Raw genomic sequence first — 26450 nt, 5'->3', positions numbered from 1 at the left:
CAGAGATTTTCTGTTATTCGGAGATGCTGTACATGAGAGAATACTTCCAAACTATGCTGGAGTTCAAGGATTGGACAAAATGATATATTGCCCTCTGATGGTAATTAAACGTAGTAATGAAGGCATCGTCCCTTCTCAGTACTGACTGTACTTCAGTGAACTACTCTTCAGGGGCAAATGCTTTGAAATCTTCCTGTCACTCCAGACTGTTATGAGCATAATTTTTTTGTATTAGTCTGAACTGCTACATTCAAGTAATTTTATTTTTATTCACTCAGCTGACAATAACAAGAGTACTGAAGTTGCACAGAGCGTTGGATGAGCAACCACCTGGGGATACAGTTACACCTGAACTGGTGCTTGGCTGGCTATGGCTTCAAATTCTCTACTTTGCCATGGGCTAGCTAGGTTGGACTGAAACTGTGGTTTAGGTCCTGTTAAAAGCTCAGGTGCAGGTGAGACTTAGAACACACTGTGTTTCTAGCAAACACAAGGTGCATTATTTCCCCAGCACTTGTAAGTCATAGGTGTAGCTGCCATGTCTAGTACTTTAAATGTAATTCCACAGGCCTTGAGAGTTGAATTGGTCCATGTGATGTAAGAGGGTTGGTATGGCCTTTGTCTCAAAATTGTTATGATTTGGTAGTGCTATAAGTTAGTCAGTATGTGATTGCTGAAGCTGTTATATGGTGTCATTTTCACCCCTGAATCAGCTGATGTTTTGTCAGGTTTGTCTCCATCGTAGTGTTTTGTTGCTGCCTCTTACAGGTGAGCTCTTAACATAGTTTGGCTAAACAAATATGCTTTAAAGTACTTTTAGGCACCTGTGCATACTCTCTGTGTGGTTCAGCTTAGTAGATATGAGTTAATAGAGCAGTAACACATAATTCATTTGATCTGTATGTTCAGCCAAGTCAGGCTTTTATTGCACGTGTTACGGGATTTTATGTCTGGTCACAGAACCATGCAGGGATTGAGGCTGGCTGAGACCTCTGGAGGTCTTGCTTGCTTAAGAGTATCTTCAAGGATGTAGACTCCACAACCTCTCTGGGCAGCGTGTGCTCAGTCACCCTGACAATGAAAGAGTGTTTCCAGATGTCCAGAGGGAATCTCCTGTGTTTCAGTTTCTGCCTGCTGCTTCTGCTTTTGTCACTGGTCACTGCTGAAAAGAGCCTGGCTCCATCCTCTTTGCACCCTCCCTTCAGATGTGTGTATACACACACACACTCACAGGTATATGTACATTTTTATGTGTATAGATCTTTTTCTGCAAAGCTGCTTTATAGTTGGTTAGGTCCCAGAGTGTGTGGTGCCTGTAGTTGTTCCTGCCCAGGTGCAGGATTTTGCACTTCCCCATGTTGAACTTTCTGAGATTCCTGTCTGCCCATTTCTTCAGCTGTGGTTCTATGTGGAATAAGCATTATTGTTCTGAAGGTTGATTCTGCATGTTAAAACATAAGTTAACATGGAAATACCTACGTTGTAGGTTGGTTTGACCAAAAGAGAGATAATGTGGTGGATCTTTTTGGTCTTAGATCTTGAGTCTTGTAGAACAGCTGTCTGCATCTTAGATCAATTGGATGGTGCCTTTGTATAGCTCAGAGCTTCCAGATTGGAGCATGGCTTATCAGCAATGTCAGTTGGGCAATTGTCTGCAGTCTTGATCTTGCATTTGCCTAGCAGCTCATCCGAGACAGTACTGGATTTTTTTGGTTAGGGGACAGTCTGTTGTATCAACAGTGGTCAGCATTAAACAGGTTTTGAAGCATTGCTGCTCTATATGTTTGCATTTGTGAGTATTAAATGCATATGCTGGATTTCCATTTTAAGATGGCCCGAATGTTCTATCCCTGTACCCAAGCCACTCCCCACAGTGGTGGGGTGCAGATACAGTTGCTCAGTGTGTTGAGTAAGGCTTCATCTCTGCTGCTGCTGTCGTCAGGAGAGAGTTCAGCAGCACACAAGTACACAGGCAGTTTCACCCAGTTGTTGCTTCTGGAGAGGTGATGTTGAACCTTCGTGCTGTCACAGCTATGTACCAATGCATCTGCATATCACAGCTGTGAAGCAATGAGGGTAGGAGCTTGCAAGGTTTGTTGTAAGCAAATCATGCCTTTGGTCTTGTAATTGGCACCACATCTGTTAATGATTATTTTGACATCACTCAATTTTCTTGAAGGTGCAGATGCTGTAGTTGATAACTCATGATCATGAGTTAGACCTTGATTTTTTCAAAAATGCCTTCTTTCATCTGGTTTTGTTTGTCAGTTCCCACTTGTAGATGAATGAATGAGCTGTGCCAGTTTACATCTGCACAGCCTGCAAGGCTGAGTAGTGCTGTCCCTCATAGCTCATTTACTGTAGTCTTGCAGAAAAGTAATGTTTCATATTTTGGCATACAGAACTAATCAAGCTGTCCAGCTGCTGCAAATATGTTTTCCTTGTTAGTGCTCATCAGAGCTGATGAATGAATAGTTCTTTTATGAAAGTGCAATGCAAGCATCAGAAGACTTATGTACATCAGTCACTTGCTCATGATGATTAGTAGGCTATCCAATAACAGATTTCAGTACATATTGACATTGTTTGATCAGTCATCTACATTGATAGAAGGCAGAGTTTGGACATCTGTCATGTGTAGGCTAGCTGTGATCTGCTCAACTCATGTGGCATTAGGTAGAGCAACATCCTTCTCAGCAGGATGGCTCTCCACTTTAGATATTTGGTGCTAGTGTTACAGACAGGCACCCCTACACCTTGAGACAAACACTCTTGGACTCCTCTTCAGGAGACTGCTTGGTAGAGAAGCATGGAATAAGCCCTGGAGGGAAGAGGAGCCCCAGAAAACTGATATTAAAGGATCACCTCCTCCAAGCTCAGTAGTGATGCATCCCAATGAGGAGGAAGTCAGACAAAAATACTAGGACGCCTGTGTGGATAACTAAATTGCTTCTGGATAAAGTGAGACATGAAAAGGAACCCTACAAAGGGTGGAAGGCAGTGACAGATACCCTGGGAGGAGTAGAGACAAGCTGTTTGAGCACCCAGGTTAGGAAAGCTAAAGCCCTGATAGAACTAAATCTAGTCAGGGATATCAATGGCAACAACAAAATCCTCTGTAAGTACATTGGTGGTAAAAGGAAGACTCGAGAAACTGTGAGCCCTCTCCAAAAGTAAATGGCATATTTGGTCTCCATATCCTGGGATACAGAGAAGGCCAAGGTACTCAACAACTTATTGCCTCAGTCTTCACCAAGTGCTCCAGCACACAGCATTGAAGTCACAGCAGCAAAGGCAGGATCTGTGAGAATGAAGAACCACCAACTGTAGGAGAACATGTTCAAGACCATCTAAGGAATATGAAGGTGCTCAAGTCAAGGGGACCTGATGAGATGCATCCATGGGTCCTGGGGGAACTGACAGTTGAAGTATCTCAGCCTCTATCCATTATATTTCAGAAGTCATGGCAGTCTAGTGATGTTTCCGCTGACTGGAAAAGGGGAAACATAAGCCCCATTTTAAAAGAGGGAAATAAGGAAGACCTGGGGAACTAGAAGTTGGTCAGTCTCACCTCTGCTCAGCAAGATCATGAAACAGATCCTCCTTGAAACCATGCTAAGGCACCTGGAAAATAAGGAGGCATTTTGTGACAAACATGGCTTTGCTAAGAGCAGATCATGCCTGACAGATTTGATGGCCTTCTACATCGGGGTGATAGTGTTGGTAGATAAGGGAGGAGCAACTGACATCATCTACCTGTACTTGTGCAAAGCATTTGACTCCGTCCCACGTCAGCCTTGTCTCTAAACTGGAGAGACATGGATTTAACAGATGGACCACTCAGTGGATAAGGAATTGGCTGGATGGTCGCACTCAAGGAGTTGTTTTCAGGGGCTCACTGGTCCAAGTGGAGATCTGTGACAACTGGAGTTCCTTGGGGTTGGTGCTGGGACCAGTGCTGTTCAACATCTTTGTCAGTGACACGGACGGGGGATCAAGGGCACCCTCAGCAAGTTTGCCAATGACACCAAACTGTGTGTTGCCATTGTCACACTGGAGGGACAGATCCACAGGACCTTGTCAGGCTTGAGAGGGGAATCTCTGTAAACCTCATGAAGTTCAAGTAGGCCAAGTGCAAAGTCCTGCTGGTGGGTTGGGGCAATCCCAAGCACAAATACAAGCTTCGCAGAGAGTGGAGAGCAGCCCTGGGAAGAAGAACTTAAGAGTGTGGTTTGATAAGAAGCTCAATGTGACCTGGCAGTGTGTGCTTGCAGGCTAGAAATCCAACCATATCCTAGATATTAGGAAGAAATTCTTTGTTGTGAGGGTAGTGAGACACTGGAACAGGTTGCCCAGAGAAATTGTGGATGCCTCATCCCAAGAAGTGTTCAAGGCCAGGTTGGATGGGACTCTGAGCAACCTGGTCTAGTGAAAGGTATCCTTGCCCATGGCAGAGAGGTTGGAAGTAGGTGATCTTTAAGGTCACTTCCAACTCAAAACATTCTATGATTGTATGATACAGTCCTGGGAAATGTCTCAAGTGATAAGGTTGTTTTTTTAACATAGTGCTTGCTTTCAACCATATGAGGTCAGATCTGTTTGATACAAAACTCTGGTCTAGGTTGTAAGAGTAGATAATTTTTAGGGTGCTCTCTTAGCTCCTTTCACTTTCAAGGAGAAATGTAGTTAATCCTCCAGCCATCACAAGGATCTGTGTGATTATCAAATTAATTATCTGGCAGCTGGTTTGAGGCCACCCACATTTCTTGCTTCGCTGTGTTTTAATCATTAGCAGCAGCACTGTGAGCTGCAGTGAAGTCTCACAGTGACAAAGGCCTGTGTGAGAGTTAACCTTGTGCTTGCATGTGTTGTGTGAACACGGAATGCGTTGTATTCACTGACAGGAAAGGATGAGCACAGCTGGTTCTATACAGCGTGGCCGTCCTCAGCAGTGTGCCGGGCTTTAAAGGACTTGTGTTCCTGGTGTGACTGGCACCAAGTAGCAGCACATGGTGCCACTCTTAATATTCTCTGGCCCTTCAGACTGCCTAGACTTTCCAGTCACTTGCATGCTAGAGTTGTCTGCTGTGACAGTGACACCTGTATTTTAGTTACTTGTGAGTTTGATGTCGAACTGTCACACCAAAAGTGAAGAGATGTAATGCAGCTTAAGACAGGATCTGGAGCTGGCAAAGGGACAGCCTGTGCAGGCTGTAAGGTAAAGCTACAACTGCCCTGGATTTTCCTGCTGTCTACCTCCTGTGTTGCACTAGCTATGTGAAAGCCAGTGGTCACAAAATACACACAGTGCATATTACTGGTTAACTTTCAAGGTGAAGAGTTCTTCAAGTGAATAAATTGTGAATTTATTATAGGTCTTTTATAACCATCAATATAATTATTTTAGTAAGTTTTGAAACATGTAATATTTTGCAGTTTAGAGGGGGTCTTCAAATGCAGTTGTAATTTGCCTGTTACAGACTGCTGCCATGGATAGAAAAATAACCGTTCTAGAATAATTCACTGCAAAAGAATTTGTATGCTGTTACAAAGATGATGTATGTGCTAGGTGAGAAGCAGTTTTCTAGTATTAGGAGGTGTAGCAGCAGTATTTAATGCTTCTTTGACATGAGCTGAACAGAATACTTTTTTGAAGTAAATCTTATTTCTATACCTCTTTTAAAAACTGCTCACAGTTTATTTGACTTTTTAACTAGCAATTATTTTTTAGAACAGACTGTAATTTATTTTCCATTAATCAAAACAAATATCCTGACTTCGAAGGCAAAAGAAGGTTTGACTTTAAATTTGATTGGTTTTAGATCAGGAGTTAACACTTAACCACACCAAAGTACTTCTACTTTTTCTGTCCACAGTTGTTATGAAATGTCTGCTGAAACAGTATCAGTGGGTTTTTTTGAAGAATTCTGAAAGTGGTTCTCTCCAGAGCATGCTTGTGTGTTGGCTTGTTTGGTTTTTTTTTTAGTAAATTAAACTTGAAAATGTGCTGAAGCTGTTAAAAAATTGCCATCTCATTGACATACAGCTGTTGTCGTTTTTTATTCCATATCTGACATTGCGCTCATCATTTATTAGATGTTTGCTGAGATTGTTTACTGAATGACTGGGGACTGGTGTGAGTTTTATCTTGAAGAAACAAAGCAGGCTTTATATTTTAAATCTGATGGCTTCAAAACCTGACATTACAGGCCCTCAGAGCACAAACCATACACCAGTTTGAAGAAACTGCTAAAATACCCTGCAGTGCAGTCTAGAGATGCTAACTGTGTGCTGGTATTGATGTCACTGATCAAAGTTAGGTTACCAGCATGCCCAGGGCAGGCTTGATGCCTGGACACTTCCCAGGTCTGCGTGTGTTGGATATACTGTTCAGAGTTGCCACAGTTTGTACCCACGCTATAGATGAAGTAAAGCTGGTTTAGTAAGGTGAAGCCAGCTTTAGCTGATGTATCTGTCACATCTGAAGAAGTTTGTTGAAGAATTGGCAGGGGATTCAGATGTCTTTTGCTGCCTCTGGGCTTCCTCATTCTGGTCATTCTGTTGTGACAGTCTTAGGGTCCTCTTCAAGAAATACAGTAACCAGTCTTGGCTGATGATTTGTCTCATCACATTGCACAAGTCCTTAAAAAACCCCAACAAACCACATATATTCTGGCACTATTATGCTTCTTGCATTTAAAAATAGAGTGATCTCTGGAGATTTGTATTTTTCCTCTACCCATCTTTTATTAAGGTCTTTCAGTGGAGCAGTGTTCTTCATCCTGAATGAAAAAATCTTCTAGTTTTCAAGCAGACCAGTTCCTAAATGTTTCTGGTGCATTCAGTGTCCCCTAACTTGCTATTTAATCAGCTCATATGTTACACTGCTTGTTACAGATAAATAAGGGTGCTTTACTTAAAACAGATTAATCAAAAAATTTGCTAGTAACTTCCTGTATTTCCCAGTTCTTTGTGGATGTCCCTTTTTAAGGCAGTGTGTTGTTTCCTTGAACATGGAGTTAAGCAGTTGCATCTTATGTCACTGGATGTTTTAAAATATTTCTGAATTTTAGCTTGGTTGGTCAGTTTGTTGCTTTCTTTTGTTTTAGCAAGACCTGGTCCTTGAAGAATGTGTAAATTGATACATTAATGTCTTATCTTAATTTGGAAAGAATTATTATATAGGCTCTTGTTACCCTAGGGAAACCATGTGTAGTCCATACTCTTCTAATACTTTCTTCTTACTTATCGTTGTTAGTCTAGATTGTTCTTTATTCTCTTACTTATCTGTCCATGTTACCTATCTTGTGTGATTTCTTTTTCTGTCCCTCCTTGTGCACTGTATTAAACCACTAATACTTCATGGCATATAATTTTGAAGTCTGCATGTAAATGTGGGGGCAGATGAGCTTTCAGTCTGTCCTTTTCTCTATGAAAGTGAGGGTGTTGGTGGCAACTGCTTGCGTTCTGTATGCTTACTTAGTAAGAGATGCATGGATTTAGCTGTCAGGACCATATGTCCTCATAGACTGTCCAAGCAGTTACTCCTGATTTCCTATATAGAAGAGGTGGCAGGCTGAAGGTACAGGGCATGAAAATAGTTGAGGAGACTGTATTTAGAATGTAGTGAGTAGATGACTTGACACATTAGTAGTTGAAAGAGTTCATACTAATAGTAAATTATTACTGAAGTTCTGAGCTAATGATCTTGAGTTGTCCAGCTTGACATACCCTATCTGCTACCCTATTCTGTTTTTAAAATAATGTCAGTGAAACATTGGAGGTTATAGGTGGCATTTGATAAACATGTAAATAGAGTAAGAACTGAAGTGGCTAATGACCACCTTTTTGCCACTGTCAGGAGCTTCAGGTTTTTGTCCTGTGGAATACCAGATAAAGTGTGGGTTTGTGGGGTTTTTTGTAGTACCTGCTGTTCAGAGCAAGCTTTGGTAATTAGATCTTATACTAAGACACTTATTTTTTTTTCTCCTTCTTAACTTAGAGCAACTTTTCCCATGATGACTGCATGTCAAGTAAAGAGACCAGTTTGCTAGAACGAACCACAGCACCTCATGATGGACTCCCCATGGCTTCCCACAGACCTCAGCGAGAAGGTAGGCTGTCTGAGCTTCCTTTTGGGGAAGGCTTTAAGGGTTTTCTTGAACATTAAACTCTGCTTGGAGTTGTAGACATCTTGCATCTCTCTTGCTGTTCATCTGAACGAGAAGCTGCAGTGACTGGTCAGTAAAATAGCTTCTTTGCTGCCTATTTGGTCTTTTCTTTGTTAAAACAAGTTGTCATTTGTGTTAGCTGCTAACTACTAGTGAATGCATGGATGAAAATTAGTTGCAAATGGGCTTCCCACTGAAAAAAGGGGTAGGATTTGGAAGAAAACAAGAACATTTAATGCAATTGTATTAGCAGTATTTAGATTTTTTAAGCAAAACTAAGCATGAAAATATTGGGAAGCAGTTGATAGATTTTGCTGCTCTATTCAGTTGTATTTGATGAAATTTTAAAAAGAAACAACCAAAGAAAAAACACATATTAGGAGGTTTTATAGAAGTGGCAGTTTGAAGAAGTGAAAGGCTTCATAGAAGTCAAGTCTTTCGGCTCTGTTGGGGAGAATAAGAACAAGGCTTCTGAGCATAAACAAAACTCTGATATGCAATTGCCAGCACAATTTCTTCTCTTTGAAGAAATGAGCATTATTGAAAACAGATTTATTTTTACCCTTTATTCTTCAGGAGGATTAGCAAGTCACTTGTCTACTCAAAATTAGTCAACAGATAGTCTGCAGATAGCAAGGAGCCCACAACATGGAAAAATGATTGCTATTCATTTTGTCCTCATAAATACACTTTTGTGTCTAGTGTGGAGATTTAACTGCACTTTGAAGGCAGGCAATTTGAGAGTTTTTGATTCCTTGGAAAAAAAAAAACCACAGAGAAAGATTATGGCAGATTACAGACAACAAACCTGTTTCAAATCCTTTTACAGAGTTCAAAGTGTTCATATTCATGAATTAGAAACCCAAAAGGGGGAATCTCTTTAGTAACACTCTCAAGTAAGAGAAGCACAAAAAAGTTGAATAATTTAATCTAGTGAAGAGCTTAAGTATTTTTCTGCATTTATATTATCGTAGTGGGAAACCACAGTGAAGGATCAGAATAACTGTGGTATTTGCTACACAGTTATGTGGTAGAGACTCCCTAGTACCAAAATCTCCTTACTGGGTTAGGAATACCACTGATAGTAAAACTTGGTTTTGATTCTCAGCTGTGATGAATACATATTTTAGAAGTCTTGACTTAGACTTAGAATGGAAGCAGTGTCATGTATACATGCTTTACTTAATCATCCTAAATGCATGCGCTGTGTCCAGAATAGATGTAGAGATGTAACACACCTCATTGGCTTGTATATTCGAACATTTCTTCTCAGTCTAGCCATTTAGAATATTTAAAATGTCATTGTGGAGACAGAGCTATAAAGGAGTCTGTTGAAACTGTAGAACTAAAGCTGTGCAGAAACAGCAGTATAATTACCTGTTCTATTGTGTATGAAGCGTGCAGCAGAAAAGTTAAGGAACTTGAAGGTACTACATTGTGTAATAAATTTTTTTATACCTGAGGACAAATTTTTAGCATTGAGAACATTCAATAGTTTGAAATAAGCACAATCTCATTAGGGAAAAAAAGCTTGTCTGTGAATGTTAATCGTCTTGGTTTCCTAATTGCGTATGCTAAATATATGCATGTAGTGGAATGCAATTTAAACCACTATTCTCAGTTCCAGTCATGGGAATCAACTTCTTAATTAACTTATGAATATGAATTCTAGTATCAATTTGAATGTTAGCCATTAAGAAATTTTAGTGCACCAAAAATCTTGTTGTGCCATGGTCCTTCTTGTAACAGCACTTTAATGTATACCAGACAGGTGAAAATTAAGGTCACTGAACACTCGTCTTTTCATAAAATGTTGATGTATGATATTGTCTGGTATCCTTAGCTCATCTCAGATTTCTTTCCTTTGTAATAATTAATCTTCATTAACGGGTAAAAATGAAGCAATTGTCTGTCTTCCTAACTCCCAGCTAGGGGATTACAACCAGTGTACACCAGCACACTCAGTATTTGTCTCTCTACTAAGAAAATTGGAAGCTGCAGCACTATCGCTAGGCTTATTTGCTGGTTTATTGTTCCTTTATGGAAATTGCCAATACTTAATTATCTTAGAAATGGCATGTTTGATGAGGATGAGACTTGAATTGTAACTGTAACCAAATTAATTTTAAAATGTTTGTTATATTAGATGGTAATTAGCTAATATCCATTAATAAGCTTCATAACATACAATTAATTGCAGGAGGTTTAATTTTTTTTTAGGAAAAAATGCTGTTGTTATGAGTAGTTCCCGATATATCCCATGTAAGCATGCAGTTAAAAATTGAAAGGAAAACATTAACTGTTAACACCACCCACCTCCCTCCAAAAAAAGAAGGAATTTCTAAAGCATTGAAAGGAAGCATGGATGATGTAGGGGCGGATGTGTTGCTTCCAGAGAAGCCGGGGGATGGGCAACCACGACCTTCCTGTAAGGAGTGTCCTGCAAGGAGTAACTCTTCCAGGGGAGGTGGCAGGCTTCCCAGGGCAACAAGTGATGTCAGCAAGTGTAGCAACTTCTGTGTTACAAGTGATTCCAGCTCGTGTGATTCAGCCCTTTGTGCAATCACCCAAGGCGAACTCTGGGATAGAGAGACAGGAGCCTCGTATAGCTGTTCCACAGAGGCAGCTTTTATTGTCCAGCAGCCCCTGTGAAGGGGTGGCCAGGTACAAGCCTCCCTACCTCAGGGCTAGGGGGCAGAGGTTATATGGGGTAGGTAGGGGGTGGGGTAGAAACCAACTAGCCAGCGGGGTACAGGCTATTACCATATAGAAACAAGGCATGCTGGGGGTGGTTCACTTTCTTGCCATGACCCGAGGAAGGTTGCTTATCTCTGGGGGAGATTGTCTTGCCCTCAGGCCTCTCTTCTCCAAGGTAGAGCAGAGGGCTCTTGTGCCAAGGGCTCCCAGCCCTCCACAGAGATGCTTTTAAATAAATTTTTTTTTTTACATGTGAAGATGTGTTCAGGCTTGCACTAGAATAAAATTCTGTTGAATTCTCAGGCCAGCACAGCAGCAGAAGTGGAAAGCCTATCTTGGCTACATAAGGGTTTTTGTATGGAATATTACCTGAACAATGCTGTGTGCCCTCAAGAAAATCTCCGGGCCCTGAAAGCTATATGGTGCTGCTGTTTGCCAGGTCACAGCCAGAACTTGCCTATTGTTGAATACAAAAGGCTGTGGGGAAGGAGTGTTAAAGTAGCAAGTACGTACAGTACCTTTCTTCCTTCTCAGTTCAGTTTAATGACACTCTTTACACTACAATTGTAGTAGCCTTCTGCGTCTTCTCTTTGTTTTCTGTTTGCTGACACTCATTTCTATCTTCTTCAGGCCTTCTGTAACTTTTTTTTTTACCTAAGTACCCTTCAGAAATGTGGTTATTCAGCCTTAGTTTGCCCTCATTACTACTTGATGTTTCTGACACGTGGGTATAGAAGGCACTGTCTGGTTTTTATCAGCACTTGTTACTTCTTGGAGTAAAGACACAATCTGACTTCCTTTTACTGTCTTTTCGCTTATAGTGGTTATATTGTTGTAGCTATTTGACATTTGGTGTAAATAAGCTCTTGGGTAATGCACAGATTCCTGTGATGTGCACTGAAGAGGTTGTCGTTAGGCCAGAGGAATACTTGGAGAGAGCAAGGTTCCACCTGCCCCCAGCAGTTTGTTGCAATAAAACAGCCCCTAAGGAGGAGTGGGGCTGTGTGAGTCAGGCAATAAGCCTACAGGCATGCTCAGAGTGCCTGGGAAAGTAGGGAATGATTTGCAAACTGTTGGTTTTGGAGTGCACAATAAGGTGTTTTTCTTTCAGCTGTACACATTGAGAAGATAACCCTGAAAGACGTATCAAGAAAAAGGGCTGACAAACATTTGGAGTACACATTCAAAGTAAGCAAATAACCTACAGAATATTAAAATTACTGTTTTCATGATATCTGTGTACTGTAGATACATACAGCTTGTTTCAATAAGCTGCCCAGGAAGCAATGTTGAGATTCTTTGGATTATCCTGTAATTATTTTGAATTCTGTGTGCAAATCAGGTGTTTTATGTAATTGTGGGCATAAAGTGTGAGGGCATAAGGTGGAAATGTGTAAAACATCAGCCATAGCTGGGTATGCAACATCACTTCAGGAAACTTGGCTTTTGTTAATTCCTAAGAATTCTAAAACTAGTCAATCATTTGCTCAAGTGGCACAGGAGCACAATTGTTGTGTCTGCAGGTGTAGATTGCTTGGAGTCATATGGTCTTCTTGGATCTTGTTCCTCAGTGTTTACCGTTTGAGGGTGGCTCCTGTGCTTTTTGAGAAGGAAAGCTTCCTTCTCAAAAAAGCTTTTGGGCTTTGTTTCTTAAGGCAAAACCAAACAAGCTGGAAAGTGGCCACAAACTGAAAGGCCTACCTAGTATAGTCTTCATCTATTGTAGTAGCTAAGGGGCAGCATGTATTAAATAATAGTTGCTAAGGGTGTTGGTGGTGATGTTCTAATTGAATCAAAGTAGTAATTTTCTTAGCAAGGACTGACTAACACTATGAGTCATTTTGCCAGTAGATGTGAATCTGGTAGTATACCAGATTTGAAAATAAAGTTAAGTGTTCCCCTTTTTCACCCAAAAAGAATGGTTTATATCAAACATTCTAACTAGTCATTTAACATGGGTTACAGGACATCTTTGAAGAGGCAAACTTAAAAAAAGAAGCCATTTTGAGCTGAAAGTTAATGTGTTGATCCCAGAGTTTGGTATTGTATTCTTTAAATGGATGCACTTTTCCTTTGTTGAGGACAGTAATATGTGGAATGTAGCCTTCAAAGCCTTTAAGGTTAACCTGCTCAAATATTTCAACCATGTCATGGATTTTTTTCCCAAATAGTCTGTGAAGTGAGGGTAAAATACAATAGTAGCTGGGAAAAGTTTGTACAGAATGCCTATAAGGATTATCACTATTTAAAGTCAAAAAACTGTTCTAAAGATTCAGCATGTAGACAGATTTGACAGTGGTTTTGAATTTCTTTGTTAAAGGGGGAGTGTGGAGATATTCTGGCAAGTATTTCAGTAATCTTGAAACTCCAACTCAGTTCTTTTAGGAAAGAGTTTTCTTTCCTCATCTGTGCAGGTATATAGTGTGCTCTTCACTGCAGATAATTTTGTGCTTGTCCAGACACTGCTTTTTTAAGGTTGTAACAGCAATTGCAGTCATGACTTCCTAGCTGAGGGCAGCGAGGGTAGTTGGCATTTCTGGGGACTAAGGTGAAGGCAGTTGGTGGTTGACATTACTCTGTCAACTCTTGGGAGTAAATGAATGTTTATTGTTGTAGTGTCCACTCCCGTGACTCCGAATCTTCCTATGTAACTAGTTGGAATCTTTGGCCCAGAAGTGGGCTTAAAGCCGGGCAACACTCATCTAACCAAGCTTACTTATTTTTTACTCAAAACATGCATGTGAAGATGCTGTTGTACTACTTGCATGTCGTGTCAGAACAATAAGCTACTGAAATTTTATTCAGGCATATGCCAAAATGGTGTGTGATGCTTGGGTGCCTTCTTTAGTAACTTGCAGTACTTTTTTTTACTTGTAGCCTACAACAACTTCTATATGACTGTGTAAGATTTTAATCTGAGGCAGATAAAATTATTTTATAGGTAATACAAACAGAGATTTTTTTGTTTTGTTTTATATTGACTCCAGTCATGGCAGTGAGAGCTCAATCCAGTATATCTGACCTACAGTCCTTTTCTCTGGTACCTGTTTTTTATGATTAATTATTTCTATTTGATCCAAGTCCTGTAATTACAGAGCCTTCTGCCTGGCTTCTTTCTGAGTCAGTAATCTTCAGGGACTTTATTGTATTTCCCTGAATATGTTCATGCTCCCTTTAGCCACAAATAACATGAAGGTGATCCTAAAATATACACTCAAAATTAGTATGTCTTTGAAAAAGTACAGCCTTATCCATGTTTTGCCTGGTGTTTGCTTATTTGCAAGTTTTAACTCTGATATTGTCAAATTTATGGAATTGTTCTGACAAGCTAATTTCTATGCTATTTGTAAAAATAAACTTTCCTCATTCTTTTTTCCTTTGTTCTAGGTAACTTGGTCCGATTTTTCGGTAACGTGTGTAACAAAAACACACCAGGAGCTTCAGGAATTCCTGCTAAAAGTATGTAATCAAATATAAAAGTAGTGTTTACACATCAGGTTTATAACTTCAGAAGTAGTCTAGGAGAGCTGTGATTTCTGGGATGTAATTATAGTAACATTAGTAATTATAGAAACAAAAGCATGCTAACAGGTTTTTGTACTTCACAATTTTATTAACCATTTAAATTACGTACATTGTGATGGAGGATCTTGACAGAAGAAGCAGCCCTGCAGAATCTCTGGGGAGTTTCCCAGGAGGGGATTGTTTGTCTCATCTGAAATGGCACTTAGAGTTTTAATTGAACTACTGTAGAACTACCAGATGAGTTTTTAATACTCCCCACAGAGCTCATGTATAGTTACAACCACTGGTTGGTTGCTTGTGTTCCTGTTAGAAGGACCTTAAAGAGTACCATTTGTTGTTTTTAATTAGTGAGACACACCCATAAGCATAATAGTTTTTAATTTAACTGTTGTATTCTTCAGTAGAACAAAGGCTGGCCCATTCATTATAACAAGGAGTTAAACTTGAGGAGAGTCTTGCAACTATATGTGCGTATGTGTCCATGTTTAAAAAAACTAAAAGTTCTCTCAGTTGTTTTCCCCCCTGCTCCAAGCAGGGAATACATTTCTGTGTGTAGGCCACGTGCAGACCCCATCAGTGTGATGACCTCGAACTGTGTGTTCATTGCCACTGTCTAATATTTTGGGTTCCACCTATTCTGAGAAATTATTCTATATTTAAACTCTTCCCTGTTCAGGGCAGTAATGAGAGATCTGTCTTGGACATGTTTTATGGCATCTGGTGTTCTTAACTGCGGTGTTAATTGTGACTGGAAAGCCAGTCACCGTACAAAGGTCATTGTCTTGTTCACTGTATAAGTTATCAACATTGTTTTCTGTCATTGCAGTAATCTGCAGTGGTTAATACAACTGCTTTTATCTAGTTGCATGTCTAGTTCTAAGAGTTCCCAGAACTTGAGTTGTGAGGATTTGAATTATGGATGCCATGTCTGATTGCAGGTGGGTTATCCCACAGCATAGGGTACAAGCATCTGCACCTGAAGAGAACCCTAAAAGCAGCATTTCATACAGGATTCTGTGCAGTTCTGGGATGAGCATTCAGAGGCATGCCTCCTGTCCTTCCTGCTTGTGTAAGATAGACATCAGTTTCTGAAATTAACCTCCTAGAACCTAGTTGCTTCCAGGAGGAGCCAGGAAAAAAGACATGATCCAGAGTGTTGCGGAGTTCACTGATGTAGGGTGTTCCATGTGCTGGCTTGACTGTTCCAGCAGTGTCTAGGAGATGGCAGAACAAGAGGGAAACAACCACAAGCAGCTATGAGCTTCCTGAGGTGTTCTGTGGAAAATGTGCACAGCTGAAAAATGTATTTGGTTTGTGTTGGTTTGATAGCTGTAAGTATAGAAGTAAGAGAGAATTGTTAAATAAAGCAGGATAGAACTTACACCTTGCTTTAAAAAACATGAAGTATGAATGTCTACTTCATATGCCCTCGCATTTTGGCTTTTCGTTGTTCTTGTTCCAGTCTACATGGCATTGTCAAATAGTACGCTCAGTTTCCTAGGTACAGAAAAGAATGGTCAAAATATTTGATGGAAAATTCCAATGCTGCATGTGATAGAAATAAGGTAATGATAAGAATTGTTTCAGAGTAGAAGCATTGGTGGGAAAACTAAGGTAGTAAATGGGATAACTTGGATGCTTTATATTAAAGACTGGCTCCTCTTAGGTGATAAGCATGAAAAATTCTTTGCAAGTAGGAAATTACCCATGTATGTGGAAGGACTAATGAGCTTGTAAGTAACAAGGCTATCTCATTACCTTAAGCTAAGCACCTAATTTTGGGTTTGTATAACTGAATCTTTACCTACAGAAGGAATTGTATTCCTTTTAATGGAAATTTTAAAGACAAAAAGTTAACTGTCCAGAGACAAATCTACATATGAAATACTAGGATAGGCGATTTGCTCATTCCCACACTTCTGCAGTAACTTTTTGGTACCTTTTGGCTAACACTGACTAATTCTTCAGTTAGAGTTCCTCAGTAATGCACATTAAAGCCAAAGGGTCTGTTAACAACAGGTGCTTTCAGCCCTTCGTGATTTTATATCTAAGACATTTCAGGTGCTATAGCACTGTAGTAACATAATACTAACAGCACCTGCCTATCCATACTCCAGAAGTTCCTTTTGTGTATGTTACCAAGCAATTACCTGCATCAGACACAGCATCCCTCTGTTAGTAGCACTTCTTTCAGGGAAAGGATTGCTTAGCACTGGGCTGTTGTACCAGTAGCAGGATGCATTATCCAACTGGCACTCCGGTTCAGGTGTATTCCAGATATATAAGAGGAAGATGCTGCTCTAGTGTAAATTACTTAGTGCTGTTGATCATAACTGGTGGCAGATATTAACCACATTAGCAATAGTTCTGCACTTTAGTAAAAAAAAGCATTTTTGTGGTGGCAGTTTGCTCTTAATTGCCCCATATTAAAATAATAATAATAATAAAAAAGTAGATTTCATCAGCTTTGATGTACTTAAGTACAATATTTGGAAGTTGTAAATGTAAAAAAACTTTGTTCTGGGGAATAGTCTTTATTTAAAACATGCTCTTTAATAGCAAGAATTTTACCTTCTGAACTAGAACATCAGACCTCACTTTGTAGTATTGACATTGGAAACAGTTATAATGAATTTTGCTAAGAAGTTTCAGTGTTAATGGCAACTGGGAAGGGACTTGCTATTGATTAATCTCAGTGTTGCCTGCTGAAGTCTAGTGTACTAAATAACTGAAACAATTTCTTTTCCACTCCTGTTTCTTTAAAATAGTTTAATCTGCTAAGTGATGATAGTGAGTACAGTGCATTCAGTCCTGCCTGGTTATTTTTTTCATGTCATTTTCAGAATGCATTTCTGTGTGTGAAAGATTTAAAGAAAAAAGAGAAAAAAAGGCTGTAAACTATCCTGGAAAAGAGCATACTATTGGTAGATTTCTGAATGTAATTCTTTCAAATAGAGCTTTAAACAGTTTTATGCCTGGATTTGCTGTGAGGATTTACAGCAAAGTGTTTCTCTTGCAAAACTGGATGATGTTGATTTGTTGTACCTTTGGTCTGTAAATTACATCGCTCAAACTGGAACAATTGAGTTTCTTGATACCAAAAGGTATAAAGACTCATAGTGAACAAATATAGTCTTTAAAATGTCAACTACTCATTTTTTGCGTTAACCTTTTTCTCAGCTCCCAAAGGAACTGTCTTCTGAAGCATTTGACAAGACTATTTTAAGAGCACTAAATCAGGGTTTTCAGAAGAGGGAAGAACGAAGGCATGCTGATCTTGAGCCCATAATCAGGTAAATGTTTTGGCAAATAGCCTGAAGTGCATCGCTGGAAAAGTGATTCAAGTCAAGCTAGATGACTCCTATGGACAGTGGAAATTCTGCTACCTAAACCAAATTTGCAAAGAAAGTGGGAAAGCAGTGATGAAATAGATACTCTTGACTCTTCTAGAGTTTCTTTAAATTCAGACTTTCATTAAACTTAGTAGAATTACTTCTTTGGAAGTAATTGTACAATTATGAAAATATTTGTCCTAAGCAGCATTACATAGCAATGATTGGCACTTCTGGAAGGATATTACTTTCTTTACACAAGGGTATATTTAGAAATACTCGAAACAGTAAATCAGAGCACGTATGTTCTACTTTTTATGACAGGATAGAGTGAGAGAACAGAATTTAAAAGGAATAAACAGTAATAGTGAAGAATGTATATAAAATTAAAAGTAGCTCATGTATTTGTAAGAAAATGGCCCATACCTCATCACCTGCTATTTAGTGATGAGAGAGCTTGGTTGGATGTGGGATAAGTTGGTCAAATTCTGTAGCTCAGAACAGTAATACGAGTTTGGGTTTGCCTACTTGTTCTTCTTGTTTGGTACAGATATCTGTGTTTGTCCTTTTCAGTCAGGATTGTTCAACCTTGTTGAAGACAAGTTGAATTATTCATCATGTTAGGCAGTGTCTCTTGAGTTGGGGTAGTTGAAAACTCAGGCGCTGGTTTTCAAACTCCTGCTCATAATGTTCTGTGGGTTCCAGCATTTTGTCCTAATATTTTAATTAATGATGTTGTGGAGCCACTCTGAGCCTCAACCACCCCCTTGCCAATTTTTAAATAAATTTTGATCTGTAATATTTGTCTGTCTTTATTGGCTTGATTGTCAAGCCAAGATTAATCTGTGTGAACAATTTTTGGCTAATAAGCATAGTGGTTTTAAATCAATAAACCTGTTAAACAGAGGTTGACTGAAGGGAATGTATTGTGATACAGAAAAGTTGTGAAGTCTCACTGCACAGTAACTACAAACCCAAGAGACTTGCTTTGAAGATAACCTTTGAACATACCCAACTGTGTTAGAGTAAGCAACTGTAATTACAATTTGCAAGTTGTATTGTGACTATACAGGAGTGCTACATGAATAATCTAAAGATAATAGCATTACTATATTCAAATTCCATTTTCTTTCAGTGTCAGTTTTAGCATAAATATGTACTTATTTTGGGGTTTCAGTATGTGCCCAATTGCCAAAAATTGCTTTCCCCTGCCCCTCCGCCAAAGAAATAGAACTGAGTAGTGCCTCCTGGCAAGTAATATCTGAAACCTTGGTGTGTGGGAAGTGAAAACCATTCATTGTTGGCCTATTTTCTTATTTGAAGCTAATAGAATTTGTCACTGACCTCTTGGTAACCAACTCTGACCAGTGCAGAGCAATATTGAGAATCCCACCCTTTGCTCTTGGAGATAATGATGAAATTCAAATACTGACATTATAGGTGAATTCAACTTTGTATTTAACCATACAAGTGTGTTTAAGAAAGAGATGCATTGTTTTGGGAAAGTAAATGTGTTCTCAGTTAAAAAAAAAAAACTTAAAAGATAAAGTCCAGTGCTTTTGGACTCAGTCCAAACTCCTCTCTGATAAAATGTTACATGGGGCCAAAGTGTTTGAATTGGGATGACTCAAAAGCACCTACCTTTTTTTTAAAAAATCATCATACCAGTTTTTTATACTGGCTGTACTCTAAGCTTACACTAGCGCTTCACAGCAAAGTTCAGAAGTAGCTTTTAACATTGCTTATGCTGAATGTGCAGTTTGAAAGGTTTGGGCTTCTTGAGAACTGCCTGTTTTGCTTTTAAATGTAGTAAATTTTTGTGTTCTTCCTATGATTCTGTTACTTAGTTTAACAAACTCTCACTTAAATTTCAGGCAGCTATTTTCAAATACATCAGAAGCTTTTCTGCAGAATCAGAGAGTATACAACTTCTTCCAATCAATTTCATCAGAATCTTTGCACACTCACAGTAAGAAATATCCTAATACTGTTTTACATAATGAAAAGTATAAAAAGCTAGTTTTGCTGTTGTGCTTAAGTACAGTTTTATAATTTCGTGTTCATGTGTTATATTCCACTGGTTTATTTGAACTCCTGGTCAATGAATAGTTTCTTGAGCAGATACCCATGCTTTTGACAGTGGGAACATGCTATGTAGCATCAGCTTGTGTTCTTTTCTTTCTTTCTTTCTTCTCTGCACCATCATGCTCTTCAAATAGGCTATTATGAATTGAGTATGTTCAACAGTTTAGCACTTCTTCCTTTCACAAAATCTTAAATTTTGGAACAAAAAGTTTGAACTGACCCAAAAAATCACATCTGTTTTTCATTTGTTTTCTTTTGTAGATTAAGCATCTGTCTTTATATTAAACTAAGATTTGTTTTGAGTACATAAATGATGAGATGGCCCTAATTTCAGAACATACAAAATTATGTTCCAGCATTTGCATTGCAGAGATTTCTTTGGTGGTCCTCTTAACCTTACTTGTGTATTACAAATTGTTTGTGCGACCAAAGCTTGGCTTCTCTATATGGATGCCTTTAGGATGTGATCTTTGTTTCCACTGAATCTTTTCTTCTATCAGTGGATGTACACCATGACAGTTGAGGCACTGGCTGTGAGGCCACTGCCTCAGAAGTTGTCGAAGATTTTAGTAAAGGAATTGAATTGATTGGAGGTTCCAAACGGACTGCTCATATTTGTTTGGGGAAAAAATAGAGGAATGACAGCTGACTTCAGTTTGAAATTATGTGTGTGATCTGTGACAGGTATATTCTTTCCATGAATGTGACCTACAGCTTCTACCGTAACCACAGTGTTTCCTATGAGATAGAAACACTGTGGTTAGGGTAGAAGCTGTAGGTCATTTTGTAACATTTTTTAGTAACACTTAGTCCATTCTTACATGGCAGTTTTGTGAAAATGTTAAACTAGTACCAATCAGGGTGATTGTGGAATTGGCTGGAATTTACTGCTGTGAAAATTGACACCTCTGCTGTACTGAAAGGCTGCATGGGGAGGAAAGATTTTCCAAAGTCCAGAAAGATTCATGTTAATGATGGGCACACTGGACAGGATGTGCGTATTTCAGACTGTAGACTGCATCTAGTTGGAAAGGACTTGCAAATGCATTGTTGTACATGGTGATAATTTGAAATGGTTTCAGAAAAGAACCTGTGCCAAGTTCCATCAAGATAGAGTTGACTGGGCAGAAATGATCTGCAGGGTGGGTAGATCAGAAGGGTAGAATAGACAAATGTCAATTCTTTCGGAGGTCTTATAGATTACAAAGTGATCGTAAACGTGAGATAACTTTTATAATAATAAATAATTGGGTACATGAAAGTTCATGAGGATTTGTCAGATCTAGAATATATGACAGAATGAGGAACTTAATTGTTTAGCAGAGAGGAGGAAGGACTCAAATGGAAGATGATTTAAGTCTTCAAGTACCAAAGAGTTATATTGCAAAGAGGACGATCTGTTTTCTCTGATGGATAAGACAGAAAGCACTAGGCTTAACTTGTTATGAGGAAGATTAGGACCAGGGGCAGGCAAGAACCTGGTGGTTACCAGACAAGTCCAGAGCAGTGAGGCAGGTCTGAGGTCAAGGCAGAAAAACAAGTCAGTAGGTCAGGGTTAAGAACAGGATCAGCAAGGTGCATGTCCAGGCACAGGTGTGCTGGCAGTGCACCGGAGGCAAGGGCCTGAGCTCAAATGCGGCTCCTGAGCCGAAGGATGGAGGCCCTGCATGAGGCATCTGCCAGTTCTTTTCCCAGCAATCACACCCTGAATTGCAAAACTGCCGTGTACCAGATTGGATCTTCACTGTGGGCAGGTGAAGCCCGTGGGAGAGCAGGGAAGAGTTGCAAAGCCCATTGGCATGATTCAGGCCCTGACATTGAGTTAGATGTTAAGAAAACATTGGGTGAAGAGAATTAGTATGAGAAATTTAAACATAGTTGGTTTTCTTTTGAGAAGGGGGACTGGATGACTTGCCCAGGGTAGCTCACAATCACATTTCCTGTGGTGCAGGCTAATAGAAGCTGTACTGAGACAAAAGTACTCACCCCACCTGTTGCCAAAATCACCTCAGTTAAGTGGCCTGTGAGGGACTTTTTTTATTGCTGGTTTCTGTGTTTTTCTAGGTTTCCTGTTTGGGATTCCTGTAATCCTGCTACTTGTTATTGCAAGTTAGTCTGTAGTGGCATGTTTTGCATGTGGTGACAGTGTTGGATAAGGAAGTATATATTCAAGAAAAACCTTATCATAGTTCTCAAATAGACACATACAGAATTAATTGACAGACAAAGCATTTGTGGCTTAAATTGGTCTTCAGTTGCTGTATAGAGTCAGAGATAAAAATATCTTTTCACAGAAATACAAAGTTATTTAGCAAAACCTATGTGGAAGTAGATTCTATGTTTGGTGAAAGGTCTTTATATCTTAAATAATAATTGGGATCTCACACTGAATATTCACTAAGCTTAATTATGCTGCTATGGTTCCATTAAGGAGGAAATCAATTAGCTCACTCCTGGTTCATAAATTCAGTTGTTTAGACACTCCTTCAGGTTGGAGTAGACTTTTGATTCCAATATGAGAGCATGATCTCTGGGGATTTAGTATCTTCAATGCAGATGATATTCAGAAGTATCTTTTTATCAATGTTTCAAGCTCCTAAGCAACAGCTTTGAGGTGCTCTTACCTGCACTAACTTGGAACTGTTTCAGAGGGGAAGAGCAGATTCTTAGAGTTAGATTCGTTACCAAACTAAATCCTTTTTCAGAGCATGGCAGTGGTATTTTTGCAACAAAACTGTTAATATTATTCCTATTTATTTTTCATCTTGTCTGGCATAAAGAGGCAAAAATTGTGTGTGAAGACTGTGCTAAGGGCACTAGAAGACTTTAGTCCAAATTAGGTCTCTTTTGGCAGATGAACGATTTGACAATGGAGGAGTATAATTTATTGCAGAAGAATGCCAGTAACTATTGTTGGTCTCCTCCCATTTCCTGTTGTAACACAAAAAGATTATAAAGAAAAATCTTAAATGCGGCATGGTAGGAATATCTCTAATAATTATCACAATCACAACCTTTTGAAATTGTACCATAGCTTTAAAATTATTTTCTACGCTATTTTCTTCAAAATAAAAGTATCTCTTGAGAGCCTTTTACTCTTGGAGATTGCCTCCTTCAAAGCAGGCAATGTTCAAATTGCTGCCACATGCAAACCAGTAAGTTCAGTATTCCATTTCCCTAGCTTCCAGTTTAGTGCAAGCATTTAGGAACTGTCCAGTTGTTCAAGATCTATAAAGTTACTGCGTGAACTTTATTCTCTGCAGGTAACTTACAACCCTCTTTGAAGACGGTTAAGACATCAGAACACTTCAAGGAGGACAGTTCAGAAGCTTCAAGTCAGGAGGAAGGTAGTTCTGTACTCAAAGGTGGTTCTTTGAGATATTTTACCACACTCAATTCTGGAAATCATGCACTTGACTGATTTCTTCATTGGTATAAAGTGGTACAAAATTTGAATGAAATCTGCTATGCGAATGAAGAATTTGTGTACTTTCAGCAGTTTCCTTAAGAGGTTGTTCTATAACTCAAGAAGTGGCAGCATTCATAGACAGCTAGAAGGCAGAAGTTCACAGCTGTGTTGAACAACCAGGAATATATACTTTGCAATTTGCTTGAGCCAAGATTATTTGTAGACTTCCATGTCTTTTCCTATTTATTCTTCAGTTACCAGGGTTCAGAGTTAAGTGCAGTATTTCAAGGGTTGCAGACTGTTTTACATTAAATATGCCAAATTTGTTTAGCTTCTAGTTTTACACAGAAAGGATGTTCAAGTTTTCCTCTTCTTATTCTTAACCTATGCTGTTTTGATACTGTGGACTGTTAATAATTTTGGGACTGCAGTGAGTATTGATTACAGTCTGAAAGCTGCTGTTTTTCAAATGCCCCAAAAACAGTTCACATGTGGAAGCAGCAGCCTGGTGGCTAGTCAGTAGTTTTATTCTGAAAGGACCAGCAAGCTGGGTTTGCATTGTTTTGGAAGCTCCTGCTAGGTGGAAAGGATGGGCAGTGGAACTGATGGGAGAACACGGACCGCTGAACACTTATGCTGGCTTTCACATAATGATGGTGCTCTTTTTCTCTTTCACATTAATAACGAATAAGAAGTTTCCTGTTGGACTTATGTGCATTCAGTAATCTACATATGCAGTTTGAACAGCTTTTTCTTCTGAAAATAATCATTGCCATATTCTTTAGAGTTCAGAACACACCATGTAAATTTACAATATATTTGCTCAAATAGTCTTTTATGTACTGTTCTTAAAAATACATGAATCTCTTCACCTGGTGAAACTACAAATGAATTTCAGAACATCTTTTGTGTCATTTTAGTCAAAGTGTTTACCAGAAGTTTAAAAATAATGACTTTTTTTTCTCAGATTTTTAAACCATAGTTTGGACTTAGGTGTAGCATTGAGAGGAGTTCAGGCAAAATCATAGCTACCAAGAATACTAAGATAATCTATAGTTGGAATTAAGGACAGTTGCTTTTGTTAAAATTTAACGGTTGCCTTAAAGAAAAGGGTAGACTGTGTCTGAAAGTTCTTAGTTTTTCTTCATAGATGCTTAGCATGGTTTGGGTTGGAAGGAACCTTAAAGTTCCAAACCACCTGCCACAGGCAGGGAACCTTCCTCTATACTGGGTTGCCTGGAGCCCCATCCAGCCTGGCCTCGAGGCAGTATCTGTTCTTGTCAGATGTAATTTGTAAAGCTTTACTTGCATAGTGAATTTTGAGGTTCAGAAAGCAATACTTTAGGTGTCTTCATTTGCTATTCAGAATGTGTGACATAGTCTTGAGAGTAACTTCAGCAGTTCAGAAGAAAGTACAAAATGTTGTATTTTTTCTGACTCATTCCTTTCTTCTCTCTCCATTCTTTCATACTGGTGATAGTCATGCATTCAGTGCTTAGAATTAAATATAGAGGTGAGCAAACATTAACATTGTCATAGTTCCTCTTTCTGTTTCATTCTTCTGTGAAATGGAAGGTAAAGAGTCTTGTTTATATCCTCAGTACACACTGATGTGTCTTTTGTGCAACACCTGCTAATTTCAGTACTGTAAATTAAGCCTGGCCTTTTTAATGAAGATGTCTTCTGCTGTGCCCCTGGTAGTGATGGAAAGATGAATTTGTTGGATTGATCTAAAAGATGAAGTGGGAATTGCTGTTGAAATTTTGCTTTGTTTTTTTTCCAGATGTAATGCAACACACAGCAGTTCACAAGAAGCATAATGGAAAAAGTCCTGTTGCCAAGTAGGTACTAGGATGTAAGGTGACCATGTTACATGTCTGAACTTCCATTTGTTAGTGCATTGAGAGTATGTGTCCTTCTAGATTAAAACTTGTTTATTGGGTTTTTGTTCTTTTGTGGTTGGGTGTTCTGGTCTTATTTTTATTATTTGGGCAGTTGTAATTAACTTAATCTCTATTAGGAAAATAGTTCAGAAGACCCTATTTCTAAGTCTGTAGGTCTAGGTCATTTGGATATCTTTTCTTTCCCAAATTTTGTGAATCTTCACTATTGGAATTGATGTTTTGATTTGTGTTTATAAGATGAGTAGCATAAATCTATATGGCATGTATTTTTTCTATGTGCACACACCCCATGCTTATACTGAAAATTTCCAGTGCTGTTGATTTGAGGCTTAAGTAACTTCAAAGAGGACCTTATAGGAGAAGGTAGTCCATTCTTTCCCTTGCTTACTGCCAAATGCACACATGCCTTGCTGGTTTATGGCCATTGTAAGTGGAAGCAGTTCTTAACCATATTAATGTAGTTTATATGTGCTTTCACATCCCTCAAGTACCTAAGGTGAATTCATTCATCAATGTATTTTGACCAAAAACTTTGGATATGTTTGCACATAGTTGTGCAATAATTCAACTAAATTAAGAGGAAAAAAATGGATACGGAATTTATTGTGATTTACAATTTTGTTTGGTGTTGATTTATCTGTAAAAGGTATTAATCTTGGGGTGAAAATTTACCTGGAGTTGCAATAATTAGAATATAAACATAGCACAGAACAGTGTTGCTTAAGGTCCACAGATCTTTAACAGATAAAATTCTTGTGAACTCACCATAAAACAACTTAGTGGTTTGTGTCTGTTTTGGTTTTTAACTGTCCTACTTTCAACTTATATTTCCTCAAGAAGAAAGTGTCATCTTGACAAAATCTGTGATTATACTGGTGGATATACAGTCTACTATGAAGTTGTCAGAGCTGGATCCAAATTTAGTAGCATAAAGTTATTAATAAAGAAATTGTCTTTTTCTTATTCGTTGTATAATGAATTTCACTAAGGCAGACTGTAGTTTAGGATCTGTCTTTCAGGTAGGAAAGAGAGGGTCAGACCTTTCCACAAAGTTCTGTGAAGGAAACTCCTTTAGCTAACTATTATTTTCTGTTTACATAAGAGGGGAAAACATGTTTACTCCTTGACTGCTGGAGGTCTGTTAGTCCTCTCTGGTTTGCATTATGTGTCTGTCTCCTTAAAATCTATACCTGTTGTATGGGTTGTAAAGAAATGGCACTGAATGAAACATTTCTGTTTTAAATATGCATAAAGCTGTTTCGAGTCACAAGCAGTTCATCTCAAAAACCATTGGTACATTGTGCATCTGTCTACCTCTTGTTTTCAT

The 26450-nt window shown here is 38.8% G+C and overlaps 1 protein-coding gene across 4 annotated transcripts in view; it reads left to right on the top strand.

Annotated features, from left to right (window-relative positions):
* ZCCHC2 (zinc finger CCHC-type containing 2) overlaps positions 1-26450 on the top strand; it is a 44649-nt gene that overhangs the window by 5980 nt on the left and 12219 nt on the right. For 2 of the 4 annotated variants that reach the window (XM_042049009.1, XM_042049008.1), the window contains exons 2-8: positions 8003-8114; positions 11980-12056; positions 14256-14327; positions 17574-17686; positions 19600-19694; positions 23074-23157; positions 25003-25060. In XM_042049009.1, coding sequence (XP_041904943.1) covers positions 8003-8114; positions 11980-12056; positions 14256-14327; positions 17574-17686; positions 19600-19694; positions 23074-23157; positions 25003-25060 — 611 coding nt within the window. The remainder of the gene's footprint in view (positions 1-8002; positions 8115-11979; positions 12057-14255; positions 14328-17573; positions 17687-19599; positions 19695-23073; positions 23158-25002; positions 25061-26450) is intronic. The other 2 variants (XM_042049011.1, XM_042049010.1) reach the window with 1 other exon arrangement.

Source organism: Corvus kubaryi, unplaced genomic scaffold, assembly GCF_017639235.1.
Source record: "Corvus kubaryi isolate FWS band 111438036 unplaced genomic scaffold, C.kubaryi_AGA036_p1.0 69, whole genome shotgun sequence".
In the NCBI taxonomy this organism is placed as follows: Eukaryota; Metazoa; Chordata; class Aves; order Passeriformes; family Corvidae; genus Corvus; species Corvus kubaryi.
Note: the sequence above shows the minus strand (reverse complement) of the source record. Positions and strands in the feature narration are given on the sequence as shown.